The sequence below is a fragment of the Oryx dammah genome, unplaced genomic scaffold (assembly GCF_014754425.2).
Source record: "Oryx dammah isolate SB20612 unplaced genomic scaffold, SCBI_Odam_1.1 HiC_scaffold_3, whole genome shotgun sequence".
NCBI lineage: Eukaryota > Metazoa > Chordata > Mammalia > Artiodactyla > Bovidae > Oryx > Oryx dammah.
The window spans coordinates 56,437,162-56,462,451 of NW_024070187.1; the positions used below are offsets into that span (position 1 = coordinate 56,437,162).

Genomic DNA, 25,290 nt, shown 5'->3' on the forward strand with positions numbered 1-25,290 from the left:
CATGGACTGTAGTTCACCAGGGTCTTCTGTCCATGGAATTTTTCAGGAAAGAATATTGGAATGGATTGCCATTTCCTCTCCAGGGGATCTTCCCGATCCAGGGATCAAACCCACATCTCTTATCTCCTACACTGGCAGGCAGTTTCTTTACCCCTATGCCACCTGGGAAGCCCCAATCTCAAAGTCTCTCCCCTTAAAAACTTACTCATTACAAAGGGAAAACTAGTGACTTCATAGAAATGAAAGCTGGTGGCCACCACCTGGGCCACACAGTGGAGGCTGACATCTCTGGTGATACATACGAAACTCACGTTCTCCCCCAACAGCCCCCGATATGGAGCAAGAGGAAGGGCATCATTTCTGTAATGCAAACCCTTGCTCTAATCAGGAGAAACAGCTGGCATACTTAGGTTGAAGGGCATTCTATAAGATAACTGGTGAGTACACACCAACATGTGAAGATCCTGAAAACCTGAGGGACAGTCACAAGTCAGAGACTAAGGAAGCCAACGGCTAAATGCGGTGGGTGATCTGGAACAGAACAGGATGTTAATGGGATACGTGGTGAGACTGGAATGACGTTGTGACTTAATCCATAGTGTTATACTGATGTTACTTCCTTAGCTTTGATCATCGTTCAGTGGTTATGTAAGATGATACTAGAAGGGAAAGTGGGGTGAAGAGGATACAAGAACTCTTTGTACTGCTTCTGCAATTGTTCCATACTCCAAAATTATCTTCAGACTTAAACAAAATAATAATCGGGGGTGATATCACTATGGGAAGAGGAAGAACCCAATGAGGAAAGTCAGCCAAGTGATCGCTTGACAATTTAGACATAAGGAAATGGTCACTGTGACATTAAGCTTGATAAATTATACCAACCACAATTGTACTTTTCAGCATCCAAGGCACCAACAATTGGATCATTCAAAAACAGCTCCCTGTGTTTAACATTTTTATTTTTAACTCTTCTTTGGTAGTACAAAAGTTGTAGAAGTACAAACCAGACAGTTAAAAATACATTTAACACTCAAAATGGTGAAAAATTCCCTTTACAAATTTTTACATCGAGGTGGTAGCCAACTCATTTATTACATCAGAAGTTAGTCCATCATTAGTGTTTTATACAGTAACTTTGTTGTGGCTTCCCAAGCCTTCTAAAGAAGGAGGAAAAACACAAAGACCTGTAAACATCAGTTGCACTGGAGACACTTAAGGATTCTTATTAGATAACAGAAACCAGTAAAAAGCGCATATATTGAAAATATTGAATGCTTAACTCTTGGCATATTTGGAAGCCAGTCAGACAGCAACTGCTCAAGTATTAGAAAATATTTAAAACATATGTACTCTTGGTATAAATACAATTTTAAATATTTTGAGTATTTTCTTATCTGTTGTATTGCTATTTAAAAAAGTGCTCTGACCTGAATAATATTAAAAAATAATTAAAGCTGAAGAATATCTTACACTTTATCCCTCATCATTTTGAGGGCATGATATTTTTAAAACAAAAAATGATTCCTTTTTATAAAACTACTGGTCTAGACTGCATGTATATTATTTATACTAATGCACACCCCCCCCAAAAAAAATTCTTATATTGCTACTTTTTGGAGCACAGTGAAATTTATTTCCATATTGCCTTCTCCTGGCCCACTGTGTATATGCAGGCACACGTACACTTTTTAATTAGTTGTCAGCAAAAATTCACATGAAATTGAACCTACCATTCACTTAAAAGGTTAGAAATTTTTAGTCTGGTGCCAGAAAAAGAATGGAATGAGTATATTTACAGTAAATAAAGTACATTTTCATAAGAATTATCTTTGGGGAGTAAATGAGAACTGTGTTTTCTTTTTGCAATAAAGGAAGTGCCCCGAGGCACCACAGCAATACTGGCGGGAGGCAGGTCTTGGAGAACCTGCACCTGGACTCCTTTCCTCCTGGCCCAGACCTACTGTAAATATACTATTTCCTTCACCTCTGGGTTCTTTCAGGTGTTCTGTAAACAGCTTTTTTAAAGTGGGGTATTCCAGGCCTACAGGAGAAAGTAACCCTCAAGAATCCTTTAAAAACAGGCACTAGCTACAAGATGGAGAACAGGAAGACCACCAAGGAAAACATACCAGAGGAAGGTGCAGGCCCGTCTTACATCAGAAGTGGAGATTGCTTTGTCTTGGTCTTGGGTTATCAAAACAAGGCTTTTTTAGAGTGACTTTAAACCATTTTCCCCCTTATCCAATGGCTAAATAAGATTTGCTTAGCTTGAGTTTAAAAAAAAAACTCACTATTTTATGAGAGACCTAGGAGTGGCATGCTGGTAGCAGGTGAGTGCTGGTTTCTGGTCTCCGAATCCAAAGTCTAGCATCTGGTTCCCTCCAACTCCATAATCTCTTGGGGGGGATTAAGTACCCAGGGCTAGACTACATCTTCAAGAAGACTTCACCAGCGAAGATACATCTTTTATTTTCTATTACAGTTAAACTGTAAGAGGATCGTCTTACAACCAGTAACAAAATGAGATCCAAGGGTTGGGGGAACAGAAGCACAGGTGCACAGACGTGTACACACACACGCGTGCACATACACACACACCCTGAGCATTAGCTCAGACCATACACAAATAGCGCCACTGTACATAGTGGCCGTACTGGAGAAACCGCAGTGTGTACATCAAGGCCACGGATGGGGGACTGGGAGGGACAGTGGCTGGGAATATTAAAAATATGAGCTCTTTTCCTCCTTGGATAAGGAATAAAACTTTTCATCAGACACTTTTTAAACCAAAATTTGTTTCAAAGCAAACTGAATTCTGTATCCAGCATAGCAACAATATTCCCTTTTAGCTTTCATCCACTTGCCTGTAGACTCTACCATAGAAATTGTATAAAAGATAAAAAATAATTCCCTAGGCAACTTCGCATGTTTTAAGTTCTTAGTCTTTTAGAACTCTTCACATATAGTCATACCTGCAAGAGAAAACAAAAAGGTAAAGCATTATAAAAGGCAAGCATCCTATCCCATATTAATCTGCCTGAATATTTAAGAACATGGGGGAATTGCAATCCATCCTCACCTCGTTCCATCCTATCCCACTCCATCCTTCCCTCATTACAGGTTCTTCTAGAATTCAGTCTAAGGAAATTTAAGTACCACAGGACCTCTTTATTTTACAAACCAAGAAAGAACAGAACTTGAGAACCACCCTAGTCTGAGGGCATTGGTCTGCTGGACACAAGGTTCTGGGGTGACCGGTGGGTATCCTCCCTGGATATCCTGTATTACTTATTCCAGGAACCTGTTCTTTAACTTTTCATTTACATTCTATCGAGTAACAAGTTACAGGGTGAACGTGGTCATCACAAGGATCCTTACGTGTGTCAGGCACAGGGTCTTTCCCAAGCCACACCAAACTGACTTAACTCCACATCTCCACTGAGCAAATGGGGCAGCCTGACTGGGACTTTGCTGGGCGAGTAAGAAAACAATGATAAAATGCTCGATCCTAGGTCTTCCTTCTCCTTCAGAAAGCTATATACAATATTTTTAGGTTCTTCTAACAACTGGCCCACATCAGAGTCTATGTTTAAATTATAAATGATGCCCCTTATAAACCTGAAAAATAATTTTCTACTTTTTTTTTTTTTCAAAGAGCGTTTTGTTTGGTTGGTTTACAGCGGTCTCACCTAAGTGACAGAGTTATTTACCCTTTTACTTTTCTGTCTTGAAGATCCAGGATACACAGGCATACTAAAATTCTACGTATGCCTGTGTATACCAAAACACACAAACCATGCAGGTTAAGGAACAACCTACATCGGGTTAAGGAACAAAACATTCTCTTGTCTCTCCAGATCGTGTTTGCCTATAAATGCTAAACAGAAAGAGATGAAACCAACTTATAGAAATATGAAGAAATAAAAAGAGTCAACAGTATGTCTTTACTGAAGTATTACTTTGTTTTTGTACTTATTTTTTTGTTGTACTTATTTCACAATTCATCCTTCAGGATATGTAGTCCAACACTGTCCACATTATCCTTTTCTGTCATTGTGTCATTTATAATATTCAGTGTGTGTGTGTGTGTGTGTGTGTGTGTGTGTGTGTGTGCGTGTGTGCGTGCGTGCATGTGTGTGTGTGTGTGTGTGAAAGACAGAGAGATTTCCCAAACTAAACGGGTTGGGAAAAGGACCCTTATCCCTTTAACTGAAAAGGAAATAAAACAGTGTTCTCTAAAACAGCATGAACCAAGTTCCTAATTATAAATGAATAAGTAATTCCCCACACTGCATTGTTACAACCCAGCACAAGTGAACTACGGATTTGTGCCATAAGACAACAAAGTCAACTCCGGGAATACTGTCATTTGAGAGTTGATTAATAATTATATGGAAGATACTAGCAAGGAAAAAAAGTAGAAAAGCCAGAGGTGCAAAAATAGAAAAATTGTCCTAAAAGAAGAAAAAAGTAAACAAAAAAGAGAATTTTCTCAGGAAAACTTCAAACTAGGCCATTAACTAGAAAATAGGTACTCAACTATTTTTATGTCTCCTTTTTTATCAGCTGCTCCCTCAGCCCTGGACTTTCTTGCATTACAGAAGCAAGGTCAAAAGCAAGGGATGTCAGGCTTAGAATGAAATGTGCCATCAAAGTAAACATTTTCATCATTCCAACTTAGTTAACTTCCCATTTAGAGTTCTTTGCACAGGTTTGACCAACCCAACTTTAAGGAGAGGGCATGTAAGCCCAAGGCTGGCTTAGGACGAGTCTGGGGCCAGTGGCCTGTCCCCAAATCCAGACCCCTGTGACTAGCTGTTGAACCTTGACCTCTCTGCAGCATCCCTCATAGAGCTGTTGGGGGGTTTTACATAAGAGGATATATGTACAATGCTTAACACAAGGCCAAGCAGTCAGTAGCCTCCTTAAAGTTAGCTATCATGGCCATCACCAGCATCCCATCACAGTGGCTCTCTTCTACAATGGGCTTCTGTGGCTGATTAAAAGTGCACTGCATACAATGTCTTTGAAAGAGGATGTGAAAAGTACAAACTGCTGCTTAAAGTCTTGATTACTAATATCTGGAACAAGGCAGAAAAAAGGAAAGTTAACCTTTTCAGGGGCTACTGAACACTACACCCAGCACTGCTTACAGTTCTGGGCTCTCCCTCTTCACAAAGACACACTTAACAAAAGGGAAAACTTGACCACCATGGCAGCTATCAATTCCCAGGTAAATGCCTGTCTTATCTGAGCAATAATCCAGAGGAAAGAAGACACCAGGTTCTGAACAACTTATAAATTTCCAACTGCAGCCTTATTTCTGGTACTGTGTCATGGTGCATTAAATTCCTTCTCATTTCATTCTACAGCTGTGAATACAACTGTATTTATAAACAAACATTTAAAAATAGTATTTCTATACTACAGCACATTAATGTTAAAAGGTGCCTTCTCTAAGGGCACACAGCAGTGTGAATGCCAGGGATGGGCTGGCGTGAGAGCTAACGAAGGCCAGAAGCAGGGACCACAGGGGGGAAAAACACTCCATCCGCCAGTTATTCTCAGGTCCACCCCTATGGGACCTTACATAATTAATAAGACTGACCTTTCTTTTGGGGGGGTAAGATGGGGGAAATTTGGAGATGATTATCTTACACAAGTGATTACTCAAGCTGGGAGAAATGAAACAAAACTTCCATATACTGAAAAGACAATTCAGAAGTCGCAAGTGTGACTATTTCCATCATAGAACAAGACTGACGGAGAGAAATTAAGAACGTTAGAGGGAAAAAAAAAATCTAGAAAAAAGTGGTCATGTTTTTCTGTAAAGTTTACTGCTTTCTACACATTTCTAATAATAAAAACAATCATTCCATTATTAAGGTTCCACACAAGCCACAGTAGAGCTTTGATTAGAACACATATGTCCCTTACTAAAAGGGATTCTCCAGAAAAAAGGATCTAACCCCTTTAATAATGACAGCCATGTTTTAAGAAATTACAGGCCTAAAAACACTCATTGACAGTGAACACTAAGACCTCCAAGGACAGGGGATTAAGGCAGGAGCACTGTCTGACTACCAACAACAGTGGCTGACATTTACACAGTGCTGTGTACCAGGCACTGCCATGCTAAGCACTCCAGATTCAGTAACTCACTCTTTCCAGTGACTCCATGAGTCAAGGCCGACTCTCATTTTTAATAAGTGGACACTGAGGATAGCAGGTTCAATAGCTCACCCAAGGCCACAAAATTAATAATAGGAAAGCAGTGGTTCCAGCCCAGGAGGTCACACCTGGAAGCCCCACAGTCACTGCCACACCAGTCACATGGGGACATTCATGGCACCGTGGGGTCTTCCGAAGCCTGCCCTTGTCTGCTCTTTCCTGAACACCAATGGGGAAGCTGTCCACTCCCTGTAGCTTTGAATTTTCTCACATTAGTTGTGGATATTATGGAGAAGTCTGAGGGTTAATCTGAGTTATAGCTTCACAGAACTTTTTAAAGACTTTTTGATGTGGTCCATTTTGAAAGTCTTTATTGAATTTGTTACAACATTGCTTCTGTTTTCTGTTTTGGTTTTTTGGCCACTAGGTATGTAGGATCTTAGCTCCCCGACCACAAATCAAACCCACACCCCTTGCACTGGAAGGTGACGTCTTAACCACTGGACCTCTAGGTAAATCCCACCTTCACAGCAATTTAAAGGTGTTCATATATTTAGCAACATTGGGCTTCCCAAGTGACAACAGGTGAGCTTGTGATTTACCAATCCAATGGATGGTGAGAATCAGAGGACTTATATTCCAAGTAAAATGGAAAGTTATTCTGTATCTGGAAAAACAAGGGTTCACTTGGGAAGGATTTAAATGAAATATAGCACTTCCCTACTAGTCTCAATACACCTCTGATTCAATATCTACACTAAGCTCCAGGCAGAACCACTTATGACTCCGAACAGTCCCACCTCTTTCTACTAAGGAAAACAAAACGAGCTAAACGCTGCCTGTCTACTGCCTTGCCTTTAGGAGGTCTCTCGTGCTCATGCTAAGTCACTTCAGTTGTGTGAGACTCTTTGTGACCCTATGGACTCTGGCCCTCCAGGCTCCCCTGTCCATAGGATTCTCCAGGCAAGAATGGGTTGCCTGGAGTGTGTTCCCATGCCCTCCCTCCAGGGGATCTTGCTGACCCAGGGATTGAACCAGCGTCTCCTAGCATTTCCTGCATTCCAGGCAGATTCTTTACCACTGAGCCATCAGGGAAACCCAAACAAACAAAACCACAACATCTTATAGGTTACATCTAACCTGCCTCTCTGAGCCTCAGGAAAATTAAGAAACATCAAAAACTATTCATTTGGGGGACTTCCCTGGTGATCCAGTGGTTAAAACTATGTGCTTCCACTGCCAAGGGCACAGGTTCGATCCCTGGTCAGGAACTAAGAAACTACATGTTACATGCCCCCCCAAAATTAAATTTTTACACTTTTATTTGCTAAGTGTTTAAATAGGCTCCATCTGACACAATATTGCAATAATAACATGAAGCATTTGCCTATTTAGCAGTTGCGAAGTGCCATGGAACAACATCCCTAGGAGGTAGCTGGTAGTATTATTATTAAGCCCATTTTGCAGATGGAAAAGCCAAGGCATCAGAAGCTAGGGAACTTGTTCAAGAATACACAGCTGTAAGATGCCAGGCCAGGACTTGCCACAAGGAGTCTGGTTCCAGAACCCATACTGTGGAGCTAGTACATCATACATCCTTGTAGAAAATAGATGACTACTAGAAAACAGGGACTACTGTTTATGTAGCTAGTTAAAGTCAGTAGTTCCAAGTCTTGAGTTACAGATTAAGAAACATAAAAACCCTGAATATGACTATTAATTTTCTCTTCTTTGCCATTTTAGGCCAAAATGTCTCCAAAGGCATTTCCTAGGATGCCTTAGGTCTGCCCTTTCTTTCATCCTCCAAAATCCCCGTGAGCCTCCAATGCTGCAGCTTCTGTGGTGAAAGGGCAGACATCCCAGCCCTCTTTCCTAAGCCTTGTCAGAGGGTGGCAGGGCCACCTGGGAGGACAGATAAGCTCCCTGAGCGGTCAGCGGGTCACCTTCCAGCCAGCACTAGGGAGGCACCCTGGAGCAGACCCTGGCAAGGGAGCTATTGAGGAAAGGAGACAGTTAACTTTGGTGGCAAAACAAAACAAAACCTCTGGGCCCCCAAGTTATCTACATTCTGGGAACACTGATAAACATTTCAGTCTCTCTGTACACAGATCAAAGGTGTGGAGAATAATTTAGAACACTATAGTTATAAGTATGTTTTAGGTCTACCCCAGACTCTCAGATTATGTCCATAAATGTTTTGGGGGCTATTCTCAACAACAGAGAACCAACAGGGCATACAACATTTTAAATTGAGTCCAGCATGTCCACTCCTCATGGCTAAATCAAGGTGGGAGAATAAAAACAGTTCAGGGAAGTTATCAGTCATCAACGTCAGTCAAAAGGAAGGTGCAGATACGTATCTAAGCTCTTATTTGTAGAAGGGCAAAGGAGGGGGCTGCAGACACATATGTACGTTTTTTAAAAAATTCTTTACATATTTATTGGGTCTTCGTTGTGGTGTGGGGGCTTCTCTCTAGTTGCCTGGTGGCGCATGTGAGATCTTAGTTCCCCAACCAGGGACTGAACCCACATCCCCGGCACTGGTAGGTGGATTCTTAACCACTAGACCACCAGCAAAGTCCTGACACATATATGTGCTGTATAAGCAGGTACATGCATAGCATAATCCTGAAAGGATACTGAGGACACAACCACCGTGGTCCCCTCTTGGGAAAAAGACTGGGAAATGATGTGTGTGTGTGGTAGGGGTGAAAGGGTGTAGACAGGATAAAGTCTTGGTTTTTCAAAGACATTTTTCCCTCCACAACTTTTTAATGCTATTTGAATATTATATTGTATGCATGTCTCATTTTTCCATTTTAAAAAAAGTGATTCCATTTCAAACACTTGTAATATCCAGGCTCTCAGAAGCAGTGAAGAGGTTGAACTATCAGGAAGTCCAAGCTCAGGCTCTGGAATGAACCATCCCTGATAAACTTGAACAATGTCCCTAATGTCCGAGGGCCTCTTTATTCTTAAACGAGGGGACGGGGCCGTGAGGAGAAACAATTACTACAAAAACTAGCAGAAGTTCCGTGACAGCAGGGCCCACCTCTGTCCCTTTTCCACACTGTTGCGATCCTAAGGCCTGGCACATAGCAGGAGCTCAATAAATACTTTTAAAAGACAAAACTGTACTGGAACTGACCTGAATTAGCCATCACAGGCTCCTCTGAGATTACAAAGTCTATGATCTCAGTCTGCTTGTAAGAAAACAGAATAGCTCACAAATTTGGACTGATCCAGACACAGCTCTATCAGCCAAAAACATCAGGTGGTCCCCATAGGAGATGGAGCCTAGGGAAAGTTGATAACGTTGAAATGATCACTGCTGTGAATTACAGGGCTACACTGAATGAGGATTGTTTTCTCTGTTGAAGAGAAGCTTCCTTGAACTTCAAAGCCACATTGGAGCATATTGGCTCCAATGTGTGGATTTCTTCCCACCTAAGCCCTCTCCCTACCTAGCTCAGGGATCTGGGAAAAATTCATCCCACTGAGCCTGGCTCTTCAACTACAAAGTGCAGAGATGACCACCCATAACTCATCAGGTTGCAGTCAAATGTCTATCCTCCACTTAGCTCTTCTCATCTGCCTGGTTCTACAGGCCTGTGTTTTGCACAGGCAGTGAACAGTCAAGGACAGACGTTAATCTCCCTCCACTTTCATATTTAAGATGGACTCAGTGGGATTGGTCTTTCATATAAGAACAACACAAGCATTAAAGAAAGTACTGCTTTTACTCTTTAGAAATGTATTATGCCATTTCTAAATCAGCCAAGTGGTCCTATCCATGGCTATTTGAGTGTAGTTTCTGTCTATAAATGCCAAGGAACCAACTGAAGGGGCTTCCATCAAATACGAGATCCTTTGGCTTTAAAAAAATATATATGTATTTTGCCCTGAAAAAAAATATAAGCTATAGAGAAAAAAATTAACTCATGGTACCTAAAGTTTCTCAGGCTTCCCAGGCAGCACTAGTGGTAAAGAATCTGCCTGCCAGTGTAGGAGACATAAGAGATGTGGGTTCAATCCCTGGGTCAGGAAGATCCCCTGGAAGAGGGCAGGGCAACCCACTCCAGTATTCTTGCCTGGAGAATCCCATGGACAGAGGAGCCTGGTGGGCTACAGTCCATGGGGTCACAAAAAGTTGGATACGACTCAGCAACTTTCACTGCGCTGCCTGTCACAAGAGTTCAAAGCAAAATGGAGAAAAGCATGCCTTCCCTCACAGTTAGTGTAGGAAATGAAAGCCCTGGAGGTCAGGAGAGGTGATCTTGTGCCTGGCCGTGGTCCTGAAGAGAAAGGGAGCATCATCCCTGAGATAGTCTTGGCAAAAAGGAGACTTTTATCCCAGAGCAGAGCCCCAGCCACGCAGCAGCACAGTTAAGTGCAGATAATTCAGTCCACATTGCCTCTTCATATAACCCCTCCTCTGATCTGTCTAATAAAAAAATTGAAGCTACAACACTTTTCAATTGCCTTGTTACAAATTCTGATTCCACCTCCAATAAGAGGGGCATGGTTATTTCTAAGCCCCTCTTAACACAAACAAGAAAATAGCCCAAATTCCTAAGAGACTTGCCAAGTATCTATTTCTGAAATGTCATCAGAGTCCAAAGCCCTAATGTTCTTAAGAAGTAAAAAGGGAGTCACAGTATCCAAAAGTGATGCTTGAGGAATGAGCTAATGAATAACGAAGACCCCTGAGAGTGGGGTGGAAATTACTGATAATAGTGAATAGTGAGTTAGTTAATACTAACTCTGTGCCAAGGCCTGATTTAAGAACTGTACATATACAGTATGTCATTCACGTCCAAACACCCCACCCCACACCACTTTAAAGATGAAGAACTGAGGATTGGAGGGGTTAAGTAACTGGCTGAAAACAATCAGTAGTTAGTGGCACAGTTAAAATTAAACCTAAGCAGTTTAGGGACTTCACAAGAATCCATCTGCCAATGCAGGGGACACAGGCTTGATCCCTGGTCTGGACACTAGGATCCAACGTGTCTCGGGACAACTCGGCCCGTGCACTGCCACTACTGAAGCCCTCGAACCCTAGAGCCAGCGCTCTGCAACAAGAGAGGCCCCTGCAGTGAACAGCTGGGCTCGCTGCAACTAGAGAAAGCCCATGTGCTGCAACACAGCGCCTGTGCACAGCGCAGCCAAAAATAAAATAATTAAAAAATAAAAATAAAAAAATTTAAAGCTTAAAAAAAAAGGAATTCTTAAAACAAACAACCCCCATCCTCAACTCAGGAAAACCTAAGCAGTTTAAAACTCAGCTGTCCTTTCTATTTTTTTTCTCTTGGTAGCACCACTCAGCTTGTGGGATCCCCTTAGGTCCCCAACCAGGGATCGAACATGGGCCCTCAGCAATGAGATTGTGATGTCCTAACCACTGGACCACCAGGAAATTCTTAAAACTCAGCCTTTAATCACTAGGCTAAAGGACTGAAATAAGAATTAATAGAATAGCTCCAATAACAAAAAAAACTGAAACAAAAAGATATCTTATACAATTTTTGTTTCCATAAAAAAGCATTGTTCTGTAAGCTTACCAAATCAATGTCTTCAATAAGGTACTACCATAAATTGGGAGAAAAAAAAAAAAGGCGGTGGGGGGAGAGATACTTCAGAAACATGTGCTGGAGAATGCTTACGACAGCATCACTTTTAAAAAGCAAAAGACCAATGATAATGAAGACAAAGCAGTGGCATTTGGAGGCTGAAAGCAATTTGATTTATTTAACTTTGAAGAACAAAAGCTTATTCTTCTAAGAAGAAATAAAAACACATTTTCTGTGGAAAAAAGAAACCATTTTAACTGCATTGCCAAAATAAATCAAGCAGAGGGCAAATCAGATCCAGCTACAAAACAGAACTCAGGCCAAGGAAACAGAGGGGAAAAAATGCCAAACAGCAGATTTTATTTTTTAAAAATAGAAGGAAAATGCCAATAAAAATTACTTTAAAAAAAAATAAAAAGAGAAGGAGAGGGAGAGAAATCCTAAATCCAGTTTGTGGTATCAGCCACTGGATTTTTTTTTTTTTTTTAAGAAGGAATCCTAATCACTGGGTAGATGTGCATTTGCATTCAAATATTTGGATCAGTCTTACATTAAAACAGTAGCCCCGGTTGGCTCAGACAGTAAAGAATCTGCCTGCAATATAGGAGACCTGGGTTTGATCCCCGGGTTGAGAAGATCCCCTGAAGAAGGAAATGGCAACCCACTCCAGTTTAAAACAAGGCATTTCAGTAAAATAGCATGGCCAAAAAATCCAAATTTAAACAAAAATATTTTTCAAAAAAAAATACAACTCTAAAGATACATAACACTCCTGTCTTACTGTATTAGCTACATTCCACTGCAGATCCTTTGATTCAGCTCAGAACAAGCTTAGAACTCTGCTATCTGGGTCCAGAAGGAAAAACTTTCAGATTTCTCTAGTTGAAAAATCAAGTCCTATTAAATAGCCATCTCTTGGAGGATGATAAATAATAAGAAACCAAGCAAGAAAAATTTTCATGCATACATAAATATTTTTAAGTGTCAATGAATATTCCCTTCCCTCCTTTCTTAGAGTCCATTCTCTGTTGGGCTCACCAGACATCCTTACTTAGCAAGTCCCAATCCCAGTAGACTCTAATCCCAGGACCTGATTTTCCCAGACCTGGCTGAGTGGTGACGTCTGGGACTCCAGGAGCCAGACTGCCTGAGTTGGACTCTAAACTCTACCACATTCTTACTGCTAACTTGAAACAAGTTGCTTCAACTCTCTGTGCTTAACCTGGCACCTCCCTACTACTCCTTCCAAAGCATGCCAGGTACACAGTAGATACTCAACACACAGCACATATTATAAATAAATTAGTCCTATGGGTATTCATGACACTATTCTCTCTACTTTTGAGTCTCTTTGAAATTTTCCAAAATAAATATTATTTTTTTATTCCAAAATTAATTAAAAAGTTGAAGGCTCAGAAAACACACGCCTTTCTAAGGTCACTCATGTGCTTGTTGATCCTTTGGCCAGCACAACACCACCGAGAGCCTACGACATGCCAGACACTCTCCTGGCACTTGCACTCAATTGATGAATTCAACATCATATTTCACATTCAAGAAAACCAAGAGTAAAAACAGTTAAGGACGATTTCCAAGCAGCAAAGCTAGGATGAAAGCCCAGGTCTCCTAACAAACCCAGTACTCTTTCACAAAATCCTGGGAGATGATTGGATGCTTTGCAGAGAGTATAGAATTTTAAACCAGTGAGATGTGGTCAGAATTTCGGATGACTGGATCAAATCCAGATACAGACAGAATTTGGACCAAGAACACTAGTTGAGCAAGCCTAATTCTTTTAACCTTCCCAGATCCTGAGTGCCTCTCTCTGGGCAGTAGTGGCCAAAACCAGCCACGGCACATTAGCAAGGCTGTAATCCTGCTGGGCCAGACCAAGGATCACCTTGCACTTCCTGCCTGAGGGCGAACAGTGTCTTCTTACCCATGGTATGCTCCATCCCTCAACACACTGCCAGGCTGATGACTCATCTGCAGAACTGTCATTACAACTCATGCTTTCTTTGCAGCTGACCTGGCTGGCCTTCCTCACCTTAGACTTGAATAGCCACATACTTCTCTTCCCAAAAGGCAAGCCCTCATGCTTTCAGTCAGAATGCTTCTCTAATTGACCCAAATCACTCAGAACTCCAGTTCTAACATCTGAGGACCATCTACTCTGTCAGTAACACTTTCTGCAACGATGGAAATGTTCCATATCTACATTGTCCAATATGGCACGCCCTAGCCATCTAAGGCTACTAAACACTTAAAATGTGACTAGTGCAACTATAGAACTAAATTTTTTCTTTTAATTAATTTAAATTTAAGTAGCCATAGATGACCAGTGACTACCATATTAGAGCACCAGGTTTTAAATCATTGGTGGAAATGTTCTGCATTCGTGGGTCTTCAGCTGCCCCTTCACGAGCACCCCAGGATGGCAGAAGAGTGTGGCTGGTCGTAGAGTCACAGACCTCAGCTCACATCAGCTCCTCCTTCCAGCTATGTGACCCACACCATGTATATTACTTATCCTTTCCATGCACTGATTTCCTCATCTATAAAGCAGGGATAAAAGTATTCATCCCATTAGGAAATGTTTATAATAATGACATGTGAGATATATCTCAGTACAACATCCAGAAGACTAGAACTCTGAACTGACATCAGTTGCTTTTATTATTATCTTCATCATCCACTTCCTTTTTCTAAATACTGGTTCCCTTCCCAAGGCAAGAGTAACTGACTAAAAAGGAACTCTGCTTTTAAGAAAGCCCCTATTGGGCTTCTCAACTCATGGAGAGGGGCCAGATCTTTCCAAGGGCAAGACAGCAAGAGTTAGTGCTGGAAAGCTGTGAGAACCCCTATGTCTTATGAAATTCAGGAGCACAATTCCTCCAGATGACTTCTGGATCATCCCCAACCCCTCTGAGCCTGGGGAGGTTATCAGAGAAGCTGCACTCTAAAGCCACTTCTCCCCCTACACAGCCACACTGACCACAAGTGAATTCACTTATAATGATTAGTAGCACTGACTGAGCATTTCCCTATCTGCCAGGCCCTGGGCTTCCGGCATTATTTCCCTCATATTTTACTGCCATCCCTCCAGGCAGGCAGTATTATTTTTACTTCCCAGTGAGGAAAGTGAGGCACAAAAAGCCCAAGCACCTTGCCCAGGTCCCAGCACTAGTAAGCGGTAAATGGGGACTTGACCTTGCTATTTCCCTGTACCTTCTAGGACCCTGCCTCCCCTTCCCTTTGTAAGTGGAACCTCTCCTGCCTTAACACTCAGGCTCTGATGGTTCCACTGAAGACTCTGGAGCTGGTCACTCCCTTCCTTTATATCTAATAAATAACATGAAAGGGATGGGCAGGACTCAAGCCAGGACAGAAAGCAAACAGGAAGATAAAAGCTAAGCCAATATCAAATTAGCGGAGGCGCTTTTTTTTTAAGTAATATCTTCCAAAGTTAAAACAGCCAAACTAAGAAGCATTCACTTTTGCTTTTAAATTGCTTCAAAATATCTGATGGAAAGAGTAACATTTCTACTAGGGATATTAGAACTGTGACGCATCAAAGAAAACTAGTTTCTCAAAGAAAAAAAGCATTGCTTTGCTTGCTCCAGTCTTTATCAAATCACCGTTAACCTAGAAGTGATGACAAGATTATGTGTCATTTGGCCTGAATGGTTTTTAGAAGGATTTTTACCAAGCTGCCAACATTTAAAAGTCTGTGGTGATTTTATATGTAAAAACTAGATTTCCATCTTTTTTTTTGCAAAGATATAGCCACACTAAGTGCCTCCTGTCTTGTGGGCATGCAAACCCTATGGATGGGGCATGTGAGCTCTAGTTTACCACAATCTCTACCACTCCTCATTGCCTCATAAGTAATCCTCCTCCTCACCACGTAGGCCAAGCCTCTAGAGGCACCTGTGTTGACGGGCTCTTCACACAAAGCTCTGGGCAGACAGGAGATGGTGTTCTGTCCCCTAGAGCCCTACCTGCTCCACTCTCATGTCCTTGCTGAGTCACTCTCATGTCACCACAGACCCCAGGGATGCTCTTCAGCACCTTCTCCCCGCCACGTGCCACCCCACCCCCATGCCGCCACATCTGCAACTCACCTGCTACTCTGCGTCACTCTGCTGTCTCTTCACAGGCGTCACCGGCACCTCCCCATTGACACTGTCGGTCCCGCTAACCGACATCAAACTTCTCCGCTCCTTCTGATTGGACTTGGGTTCCACTTTTGTAACTCTAAACCTGAGCGAGTGGAGTGGGGGGAAGAGGAGATGTGATGGGTTTTGCTTTTCCACTGAACAAGAATCACGAATGAACTAAACATCCACCTGGAGGATCCCAAAACAAACGCAGTCAAAAGTTAGGACAGCAGTGAAAATCACCACATTCACAGGTGCACACTACTATATATAATAAAATAACCAACAAGAGCCTACTATGTAGCACAGGGTTCAGTTCAGTTCAGTTCACTCAGTCGCGTCCGACTCTTTACGACCCCATGAATCGCAGCACGCCAGGCCTCCCTGTCCATCATCAACTCCCGGAGTTCACTCAGACTCACATCCATCGAGTCAGTCATGCCATCCAGCCATCTCATCCTCGGTCGTCCCCTTCTCCTCCTGCCCCCAATCCCTCCCAGCATCAGAGTCTTTTCCAGTGAGTCAACTCTTCGAAAGAGGTGGCCAAACTACTGAAGTTTCAGCTTTAGCATCAGTCCTTCCAAAGAACAGCCAGGACTGATCTCCTTTAGAATGGACTGGTTGGATCTCCTTGCAGTCCAAGGGACTCTCAGGAACTATACTCAATATTTTGTAACAACCTATAAGGGAAAAGAATCTGAAAAAGAATACATGTGTGTGTATAATAAAAAACAAATCACTGTGCTGTACACCTGAAACTAACATGACATTTTAAATCAACTATACCTCAATCAGAACAAAATTTTTTAAAAGAAAAGAAATTCACCATATACAACAGGAGGGACCATCCCACAGAGCAAGGCTCCCAGTCCCCCTCCAAACCTCCCAGCTACTGTTCACTCAACACATCACAGAGTCTGGTACACAGTTTATAGAGCACGTGAAAATGCACTAAGAAACAAGGACACTCAAATACGAAACAGCCTCAGAGCTGTGGTTTCTAACAAGGACCTGAGCATTTACATCAGTTGTTTTAACCACAGAGACTAGAAAAAAGCTTGACTAGTATGTAAATCAGATGTTCACCAGGCAGTTGCCTTTCTCAAATTTTTCCTGGCAGAGTGTCTATCTCTACACAAAGGCACACACACACACACACACACACACACACACACACACACACGGTCCCAATCACATGTTTATCAGCATCAGTCAAGAGGCAGGGATTTTGTGTATGCTTGGGTTTTGTCTGTTTTTTTTTTAAACAAATTTGGCTTTCATTAAGAGTTAAGGAATTTGAGAGAAATTTTCCTTAAGAATTAAAAGAGAAGGAAAATTTATTCAACTGGAATACTTTTCTCATCTATCACCATCAATATCCTTAAGTCTTTTGTAAGTCTCTAGTCCTGGTCTTCATTTCCCTCATAACCATCTAAAATAAATTCTCCTCCTTTGTCCAAAATGAGCTCACCCACCAGAAGCAGGAGAGAGATGCCTCAGAAGTGAATGGAGGATCAGGAAAAAAGCTGTCACCACAAACCTAGGCAGTCAAACTCAAAGACTCTCTTGAAGCAACATATGCTGAAAAGCAGCCTGTGCTCGTTCAATATTCATAGTATTTATTCTATTAATACCTCCAAGACACAGGGTTGGGTATGGGGCATTTTTTTTATTAGAGTTTAATTACTCTACAGTGTTTGTGCTAGGATCTGGGGCATTGAGAAAAGCCATATTGAATCTGAGTAAAAAGTTTCAGCAAATTTTTTTTTAAAGCAAACAAAATACACTCTGTCCAAACAACTTGCAGGTTCTCACCGACTCTACATTCGTAAGTTCCCATGACTCTGTTCTGAATAAAACAGCATAGTCACGAGCAGCACTGTTTTGCTGTAAGTGGCAAAGAGCCATGCAGTCTTCTTGTTGCCTGTGCAACACATGGTAAAACTCAGTGAAACTTAAATGATAAAATAATAATAACAGACAACAATTCCTTATTTCTAATTTTTATTTTATATTGTAGCAAAGCTGATTAACAATGTTGTGTTAGTTTCAGGCATACAGCAGAGTGATTTGGTTATACATACACATGTATCCATTTTTCAAACTCTTTTCCCACTTAGGATACTACATAATATTAAGCAGAGTTCCCTATGCTATATAGTAGGTCCTTCTCGTTAATAAGAGCCAACAATTCTTGAGTGTATAATAATCGACAAAAACTGAATTAAGATCTTTACATGAGTCACCTTATTTAGTCTTCACAGCCACCCAGTGAGGTGCCATTCCCATGTTATAGAGGAGGATACTGAGGCACAGAGAGAAGAAACAGTTTGTAGTGATGCCAGGACTCAAATGAGGGCAATTTGGTGAGTTTAGGCTACTCTTCCTAGAGTTATCAGCAGAGAAAGCAGGACCACATAGGCAGCACTGTCAGTGTTTGCTCAGGGCTTCCCCAGTCTGGCTCCAGCATGCTTACTCTCCACCACTACTCTCTACTGCCTTTGCCCATGTAGCATTAGCCATGCAGTTCCTGTGGGACTCTCAAAATCAACCAAAAATGCTGTGTGTGTGTGTGTGTGTGTGTGTGTGTGTGTGTGTGTGTGTGAGCACTTAGTCACTTAGTCACGTCCAATTCTTTGCAACCCCATGGACTGCAGCCCGCCAGGCTCCTTTGTACATGGGGATTCTCCAGGCAAGAATAGTGGAGCAGGTTGCCATGCCCTCCTCCAGGGCATCTTCCCAGCCCAGGGATCAAATCCAGGTCTCCCGCATTGCGGGCAGATTCTTTACCATCTGAGCCACCAGGGAAGCTCACTATACGTATCATCAAATTACTACCCTGGTTGTTCAGACCGTAAAGAAACTGCCTGCAACATGGGAGACCTGCATTCCCTCCCTGGATCAGGAAGATCTCCTGGAGAAGGGAATGGCAACCCATTCCAGTATTCTTGCCCAGGAAATCCCATGGACAGAGGCACGTGACAGGCTGTAGTCCATGAGGTCACAAGGAGTCAAACACAACTAAGTGACTAACACACACACATCGTCAAATTGAATCATCACCCCCAAAGACCTCCGCATCACATATAGGTCACCAGTAAATGGAACTTTAAGACCGGAGAACCAGGGCACAGAGGAGGCGAACTAAAGAAAGCAGTCCCAGGAACCCACATGATCTTACACAGCAGAGACTGGACCAGCTCCTTCTCCTTCCTTCTTCCCAGCACATGGCCGGATGACAATTTCTACCTCCCTGGGCATTAGGTGTGGCCAAGTAATTGAATGCCAGCCAGAGGAATGTGAGAATGAAATGTGCCACTTCAGGCCCATCCCGTTAAAACCTTTTGTGAACAGTCCTCTGAGGACTTTCTCCTGCTAGCAGACCTGGCAGAGGCACAAGATGGAAAGGACCTGGGGCCCCGGATGACCGCCCCAAGAGCCACCACCAATCTGATCTCCACGAGTGACAGGAACTGCTGCATAGAGTGGAGATTCTTTGTCTACTGGAGAAAGTGTGATGCTGTCACTTGTCCAGGCCAAGGGCTGCACGGGGAGTTGATAAAACATTAGTTCTGGGTGTTTCTGAGGGCATTTGCAGAAGGCTTTTGCAGAAGATATTAGCATTTGAATTGGTAGATTGAGTAAAGATCTTCCCCAATGCAAATGAGAATCATCCAAACCCTCAAAGGCCCGAATAAAACAAAATGGCAAAGGAAGACTGAATTTGCTGTTTTTCTTTGAGCTGACACATCACTCTTCTTTTGCCATCAGACATGAGCATTCCAGGTTCCTAGGCCTTCAGACTGGTGCCAAGACTAACACCATTGGCTTGCCTGGTTCTCAGACGTTTGGGCTTGGACTGAATTACCACCAGCTCTTCTGGTTCTCCAGATTGCAGACAGAAAGTCGTGGGGCTTCTTGGCCTCCATGAATCATGTGAGCTAATTCCCATAATAAATCTCTTCTCATACATATGTATGTGTGTGTGCATACAAATATAATATGGTGAAGGTTTAGTCCCTAAAGTCATGTCCAACTCTTGGCGACACCATGGATTATAGCCTGCCAGACTCCTTTATCCATGGGATTTCCCAGGCAAGAATACTGGAGTGGGTTGCCATTTCCTCCTCCAGGGGATCTTTCTGATCCAGTAATCAAACCCACATCTCCTGCGCTGGCAGGCAGATTCTTTTCTTTACCTGAGCCACCAGGAAGCATAATATAGAATCTTATTGATTATGTATATATATGCACGCATGCTCAGTTGCTTCAGTTGTGTCCAACTCTTTGCAACCCTACGGACTGTAGACTGCCAGGCTCCCCTGTCTGTGGGATTCTCCAGGCAAGAATACTAGAGTGGGTTGCCCTGCCCTGCTCCAGGGGATTTTCCCGACCCAGGGAATGAACCCATGTCTCTTTCATCTCCTGCGTTGGCAGGTGGGTTCTTTACCACTGGCGCCACTCTGGGAAACACACACACACAGACACAGACACACACACACACACACACACACTCTTTTACTGATTCCTGGAAAACCCTAATACAGCAAGTAATTAGTTACCTTAATCAATACATCTCACATCTGATCTCACAATAGCCACCTCTTAGAATTCTTCTTCTGTTGGAAAAATGCAGGACTCAGACCAGAAAATATCAAAGAAGGCAAGAGACAGGACCAAGCCAGGCTCAGGAGAACACACGCTACATTTAACAGGTGTACAAATCCACACAGCAGAGCAACCATGTCACACAAACCCCAAGCATCCCAGGACTCACCTGCCCACAGAGAGGACAGTAACCTCTCCTTGGCGCCTCGGGCGGCCCTCTTTGGACTTGTTGGTGGGTTTTATGAAGTGCCACCGCTTGTGCCTACACCGATGACACACGTCCCGCTCGACGGGACCCCCCACTGTGTGCAGATGGTGGCCGCAGACATGCTTCCCTGGGGTGCCCCCTGGTGACAAGGGCCCGGGGCTCACCGGCGGGCTCCCAGGAGTGCTGGGCGTCACTGGGCTAAGATAGGAAGAAAAAAAAATTAAAGGTTACTTGAAAGAAATAGCTATGTCATTCGCTCCCTCTATAATGTAAGAAAGGTTTAAATTAAAAAAAAAAAAAAAAAACCTCTTCCAATTATACAAATGGGCTTTGTGGACTGATCTCAGGCAGCAGGTACTCAGCTTTTGAGACTACACAGTGACAGCTCATTGTGAACAGTAATGATGTGATTTATCACTTCTAGTTAACTGGTTGGAAATGAACGACTGCTTTTAATGAAGATGCAGTGTTTGTCTTTGAAGTACAAGGTTTCTTTCCTTGTAGGGCTGATCTCCCTTCTCATACAATCTAATTTCATGCAAACTAATTTCTCATACTTACTCAAATGCCTTCTAGATCTCTAAGCAAAGAGAGGCCCTGAATATATACCCTGGAGGAAAGAAAAACTTAAATTCCAATCAAATCATTGGATGACTTAGGAAAGAATATTTGATCCAGTCTGACTATTGATTGGGTCAAAGGAAGAAAGCATTTAGGCCAAGATATCAAGTGATGCTCAAAAGAGATGTTGATAATAGTAATAATAAAAACCTAACACTTAGCATTCTAAGCATTCGATCTTTACAAAACCTCTAAATCGGAATTCTTTAAAAACAAGGACACGGAGCATCAGAGCAGTTAAGCAACTTGCTCAAGGTCACATAGCTAATAAGTAATGGCTCTGAGATCCGAATCTAGAAAGACTAAATCCGAAACCATGATCTTAACCATCATGCTACAGTGCTTCAGAAACAGAGACTACTTTGATAACCTAGAAGAAACCCAGCCAGACCATCCAAAGTATAAAAAGCACAAGTCTAAAGGTTAGATGCTGGCTGCTTTCAAAAGGCACGTGTCAGGCCTCTGGTAATCTAGAAAAGGAGGAGTCAAGACACGACAGGGCTGGCCTGACCAGGAATCTGTGCTCTGATGTGGAATAGGTGGGTGTGAGTGTGGGTGTGGGCCAGTCAGCGTGTCACAGCAGAGCCTGACTCCTGAGACCAGGCCAAGAGTCCCAAAGGCACCTGGAGGTCTCATGATAGCATCAACCACCCTTCATGCTACAGATAGTCAGCCACTTGTCCACCTCAAAAGGAGCATGCATAATTGAAGAGAAAGTCTCAAAGACTCCAAACAGCCAAAAGTTTCCTGGCGTTCGTTAAAGATACTTTTTAGGTTGTTAAAATAAAAACACACAGCTGCAGCTTTCTGGGGTAAAACAATGTTAATACCACATGTTAGGAGGTTGAATTGAAAGTTTAACAACATTCATTCAAGAAACATTTATCAAAAGAAAAAAAAAGAAACAATTATCTATACGTGCTGTGCATAAAACCCAGTGATGGGGACTTTAGGACACTCTAAGATGATCGAGGTGACACGGTCCTTAGATGAGGAGCCTGTGGTCAGGGCTGGAATGTGGGGGGACCCACAGCCCATAAGTCTCTATGAACTACACCAGGGCTCCCAACGCTGTCCTTGCTGAACTGAGTCACCTCACTGAAATGCAGATCTAACGCAGCCAGTTTCACAAACATGTATGAAACAGCTAAGATGTGCTGCATGCACAACCCAGAGAGTAAGCAGAAAAAGGTCCAAACCCCTTGCCAGGTCACTCAGACCCAATTTGCTTCCTTGGTCCTTCCCGCTTCTGTCCACAGCACATCCTCACGCCACCCTAGACTGAACCTTCCCGGGGCATCCCACACTTTCACTCTCCTGGGCTTTTTGTCCTGAACTTCCTCTCCCCACAAGCTTCCCATACTTCTTGTTTCTACTCCCCATTAGACTGAGTCCTCCTTGGCAAGGATGTATGAAGGCCCAGCTCCAGCATCATGCCCACCACACAGCAGGCACTCAATAAATGCTCTCTGAAGCATGAAAGGCTACACAGAAATATAGTTGCCTGTGATTATAATTACGACCAACTGTAAAGTTCAACAACCATAATCTAAAACAAACATCTATACCCTAATACAAAAATAGAACTTAGCAGGTGCTCCCAAACCAGCCCAGTTTTTCATTTAAGCAGAATTGTTCATGGAGGTCTTTCAATGCCCAAGATATTCTGTATTTCTTATGATGTTCCAGTTAGGTTGGTATGCTGGTTACCCCCAGTTTATAGATAATGGAACTTGAGCTCAGAGTAGTCAGTTAACTTACCCGATAAGAGGGGAGCCGTAAGTGGTGCAGGGAAGACAATTCAGGTGCCCAGTTCCAGGGCTTCCTCCTCCCATCATGGTTCGCTAACCCAGCAGTTCTCAACCAGGGGCGACTTCACCCCCAGGGGACACGGACAATGTCAGGAGACACTGTGGGATGTCACACCGCAGGAGAAAGGGACAATGGCATCTATTCACTGGAGGCCAGGAATACTGTTAAACTTCCTACAAGGCACAGGACAGTTCCCCACAGCAAAGAATTCTCTGGCTCACGTATCAATAAGGACAAAGTAGAGAAACCTGCTCCAGCAGATAACTGAAAACAAAAGCCTCATAAAATCAGGGGGAAAGCACTCACCTTTCAGGATCATACACGCTGTTATCTGCTACCATTGCGGCTAAAACATCAACATTTGCTAAAGAAAAAAAAAATTAAAATGGAATGTATTAGATGAGTGGTCATAGAATTAGCATATCAGAAAAACTGTTGGAAAAACACCTATTGAGTTTCTTCGATTCACAGATGAGGCCTTGGGGCCCTGGAGAAGGCAGGGCCTTTCCCAAGGAAAGTCCAGGTTTGTCTCCATCTACAGATAATTTTCAACCCGCAGGAAGTTAGTGAGAGTGGCAGAGGATCTATGCAAGGGAAAGCAGATCTACCACAAAGCTCTGCTTCCTATCCATCATCAGCAATATACCATAGAAATTGCTTTCTCCTCTTCTCAAGCCAAAGGGAAACTCAATTTAACTCACTCTCACAATTAGCCCTAAATTCTGGATACCCCATGTAATATCAAGTCTATGGGCTTCCCTGATAGCTCAGTGGTAAAGAATCCGCCTGCAGCACACACAGGAGACTCAGGTTTGATACCTGGGTCAGGAAGATCTCCTGGAGGAGGAAATGGCAACCTATTCCAGTATTCTTACCTGGAAAATCCCATGGACGAAGGCGCTTGGGGGGATATAGTTCATGGGGTCGCAAAGAGTCTGATCTTTGGACATGCCTGATCAGAGCACAGGAACAGCATCAAGTCTATCCCACACAGCGCTGGGGATGAGAAAGGGTTAATTTTTCAGGTGGGCCATTTGGTTAAGCTCTGCTCAAGGACCATACAAGACCTTAACTCTTGCCAGGTATCTTAAAATTTCAAATGCTGGTCAGGGTCACATGTGTGAGTGCTAAGTCACTTCAGTCGTGTCCGACTCTGTGCAACCCTATGCACTGTGGTCTGCCAGGCTCCTCTGTCTGTGAGGATTATCCAGGCAATAATACTAGGGAGGTGGTGTGCCCTCCTCCAGGGAATCTTCCTGACCCAGGACTGAACCCCAGGTTTCTTATGTCTCCTGCACTGGGAGGCGGGTCCTTTACCACTAGCGCTAACCTAAGAAGTTCACTGGTTACACACATCAGTTATCTAATACGGACTGAGTCAAATTAGACTTCTAATGTTAAATTTTTTAAAAAATCCAAATTTGTAGGTGGAGCCTAGGCTGGCAACTAAAGCCAGCTAAGGCCAACTAAACTGAATCTCAGCTTCTTGGGTGCCTACCGTACACAGACACACATGTGACTTCATTTTTTGTAGGGTGTCAAGTCTTAAGAATAAAAGATGGAAGTGAATGGTCAAGTTCCTCTTGGGTATCTCCTGGCCAGGCCAGATGTTATGACTGACTCTTGACCCCGTTCCGTTGATTTTCTTTTAAAAATCTTTATTTATTTTTGGCTATGCTGGGTCTTCATTGCTCCCTGGGCTTTTCTCTAGTTGCGGCAAAGTGAGGGCCCCTCTCCAGCTGCAGTGCACGGGCTTCTCACTGTGGCGGCTTCTCTTGTTGGAGCACAGGCTCCAGGCACATGGGCCTCAGTAGTCGTAGCTCCCAGTCTCTAGTGCACAGGCTTGTAGCCATGCCACACCGGCTTAGCTGCTCCACGGCATGTGGGTTCTTCCCGGACCAGGGACCGAACCCATGTCTCCCACGTTGGCAGGCAGACTCTTCAACACTGAGCCACCAGGGAAACCTCTCCATTGATTTTCAAAGTGCTGTTCTCAGTACTAACCACACATTCTCTAGACATAAAACAATTTTTTAAAAAAATCACTATTTATCATGTGAGCTAACACCAACATTTAATATTCAACAATCTCAAAATTCCAAGAGAAGGAAAATTAGCTCCAGTTTCAACACTG

The 25,290-nt window shown here is 43.0% G+C and overlaps 1 protein-coding gene across 1 annotated transcript in view; it reads right to left on the reverse strand.

Annotated features, from left to right (window-relative positions):
• Positions 1-941: 941 nt before the first annotated feature.
• The window catches only part of RELL1 (RELT like 1), a 74,323-nt gene continuing 49,974 nt past the window's right edge, over positions 942-25,290 (reverse strand). The window contains exons 4-7 of the mRNA XM_040238000.1: positions 23,463-23,520; positions 20,685-20,921; positions 15,872-16,010; positions 942-2,975 (exon numbers count right to left, since the gene is read on the reverse strand). Coding sequence (XP_040093934.1) covers positions 15,875-16,010; positions 20,685-20,921; positions 23,463-23,520 — 431 coding nt within the window. The 3' untranslated portion in view covers positions 942-2,975; positions 15,872-15,874. The remainder of the gene's footprint in view (positions 2,976-15,871; positions 16,011-20,684; positions 20,922-23,462; positions 23,521-25,290) is intronic.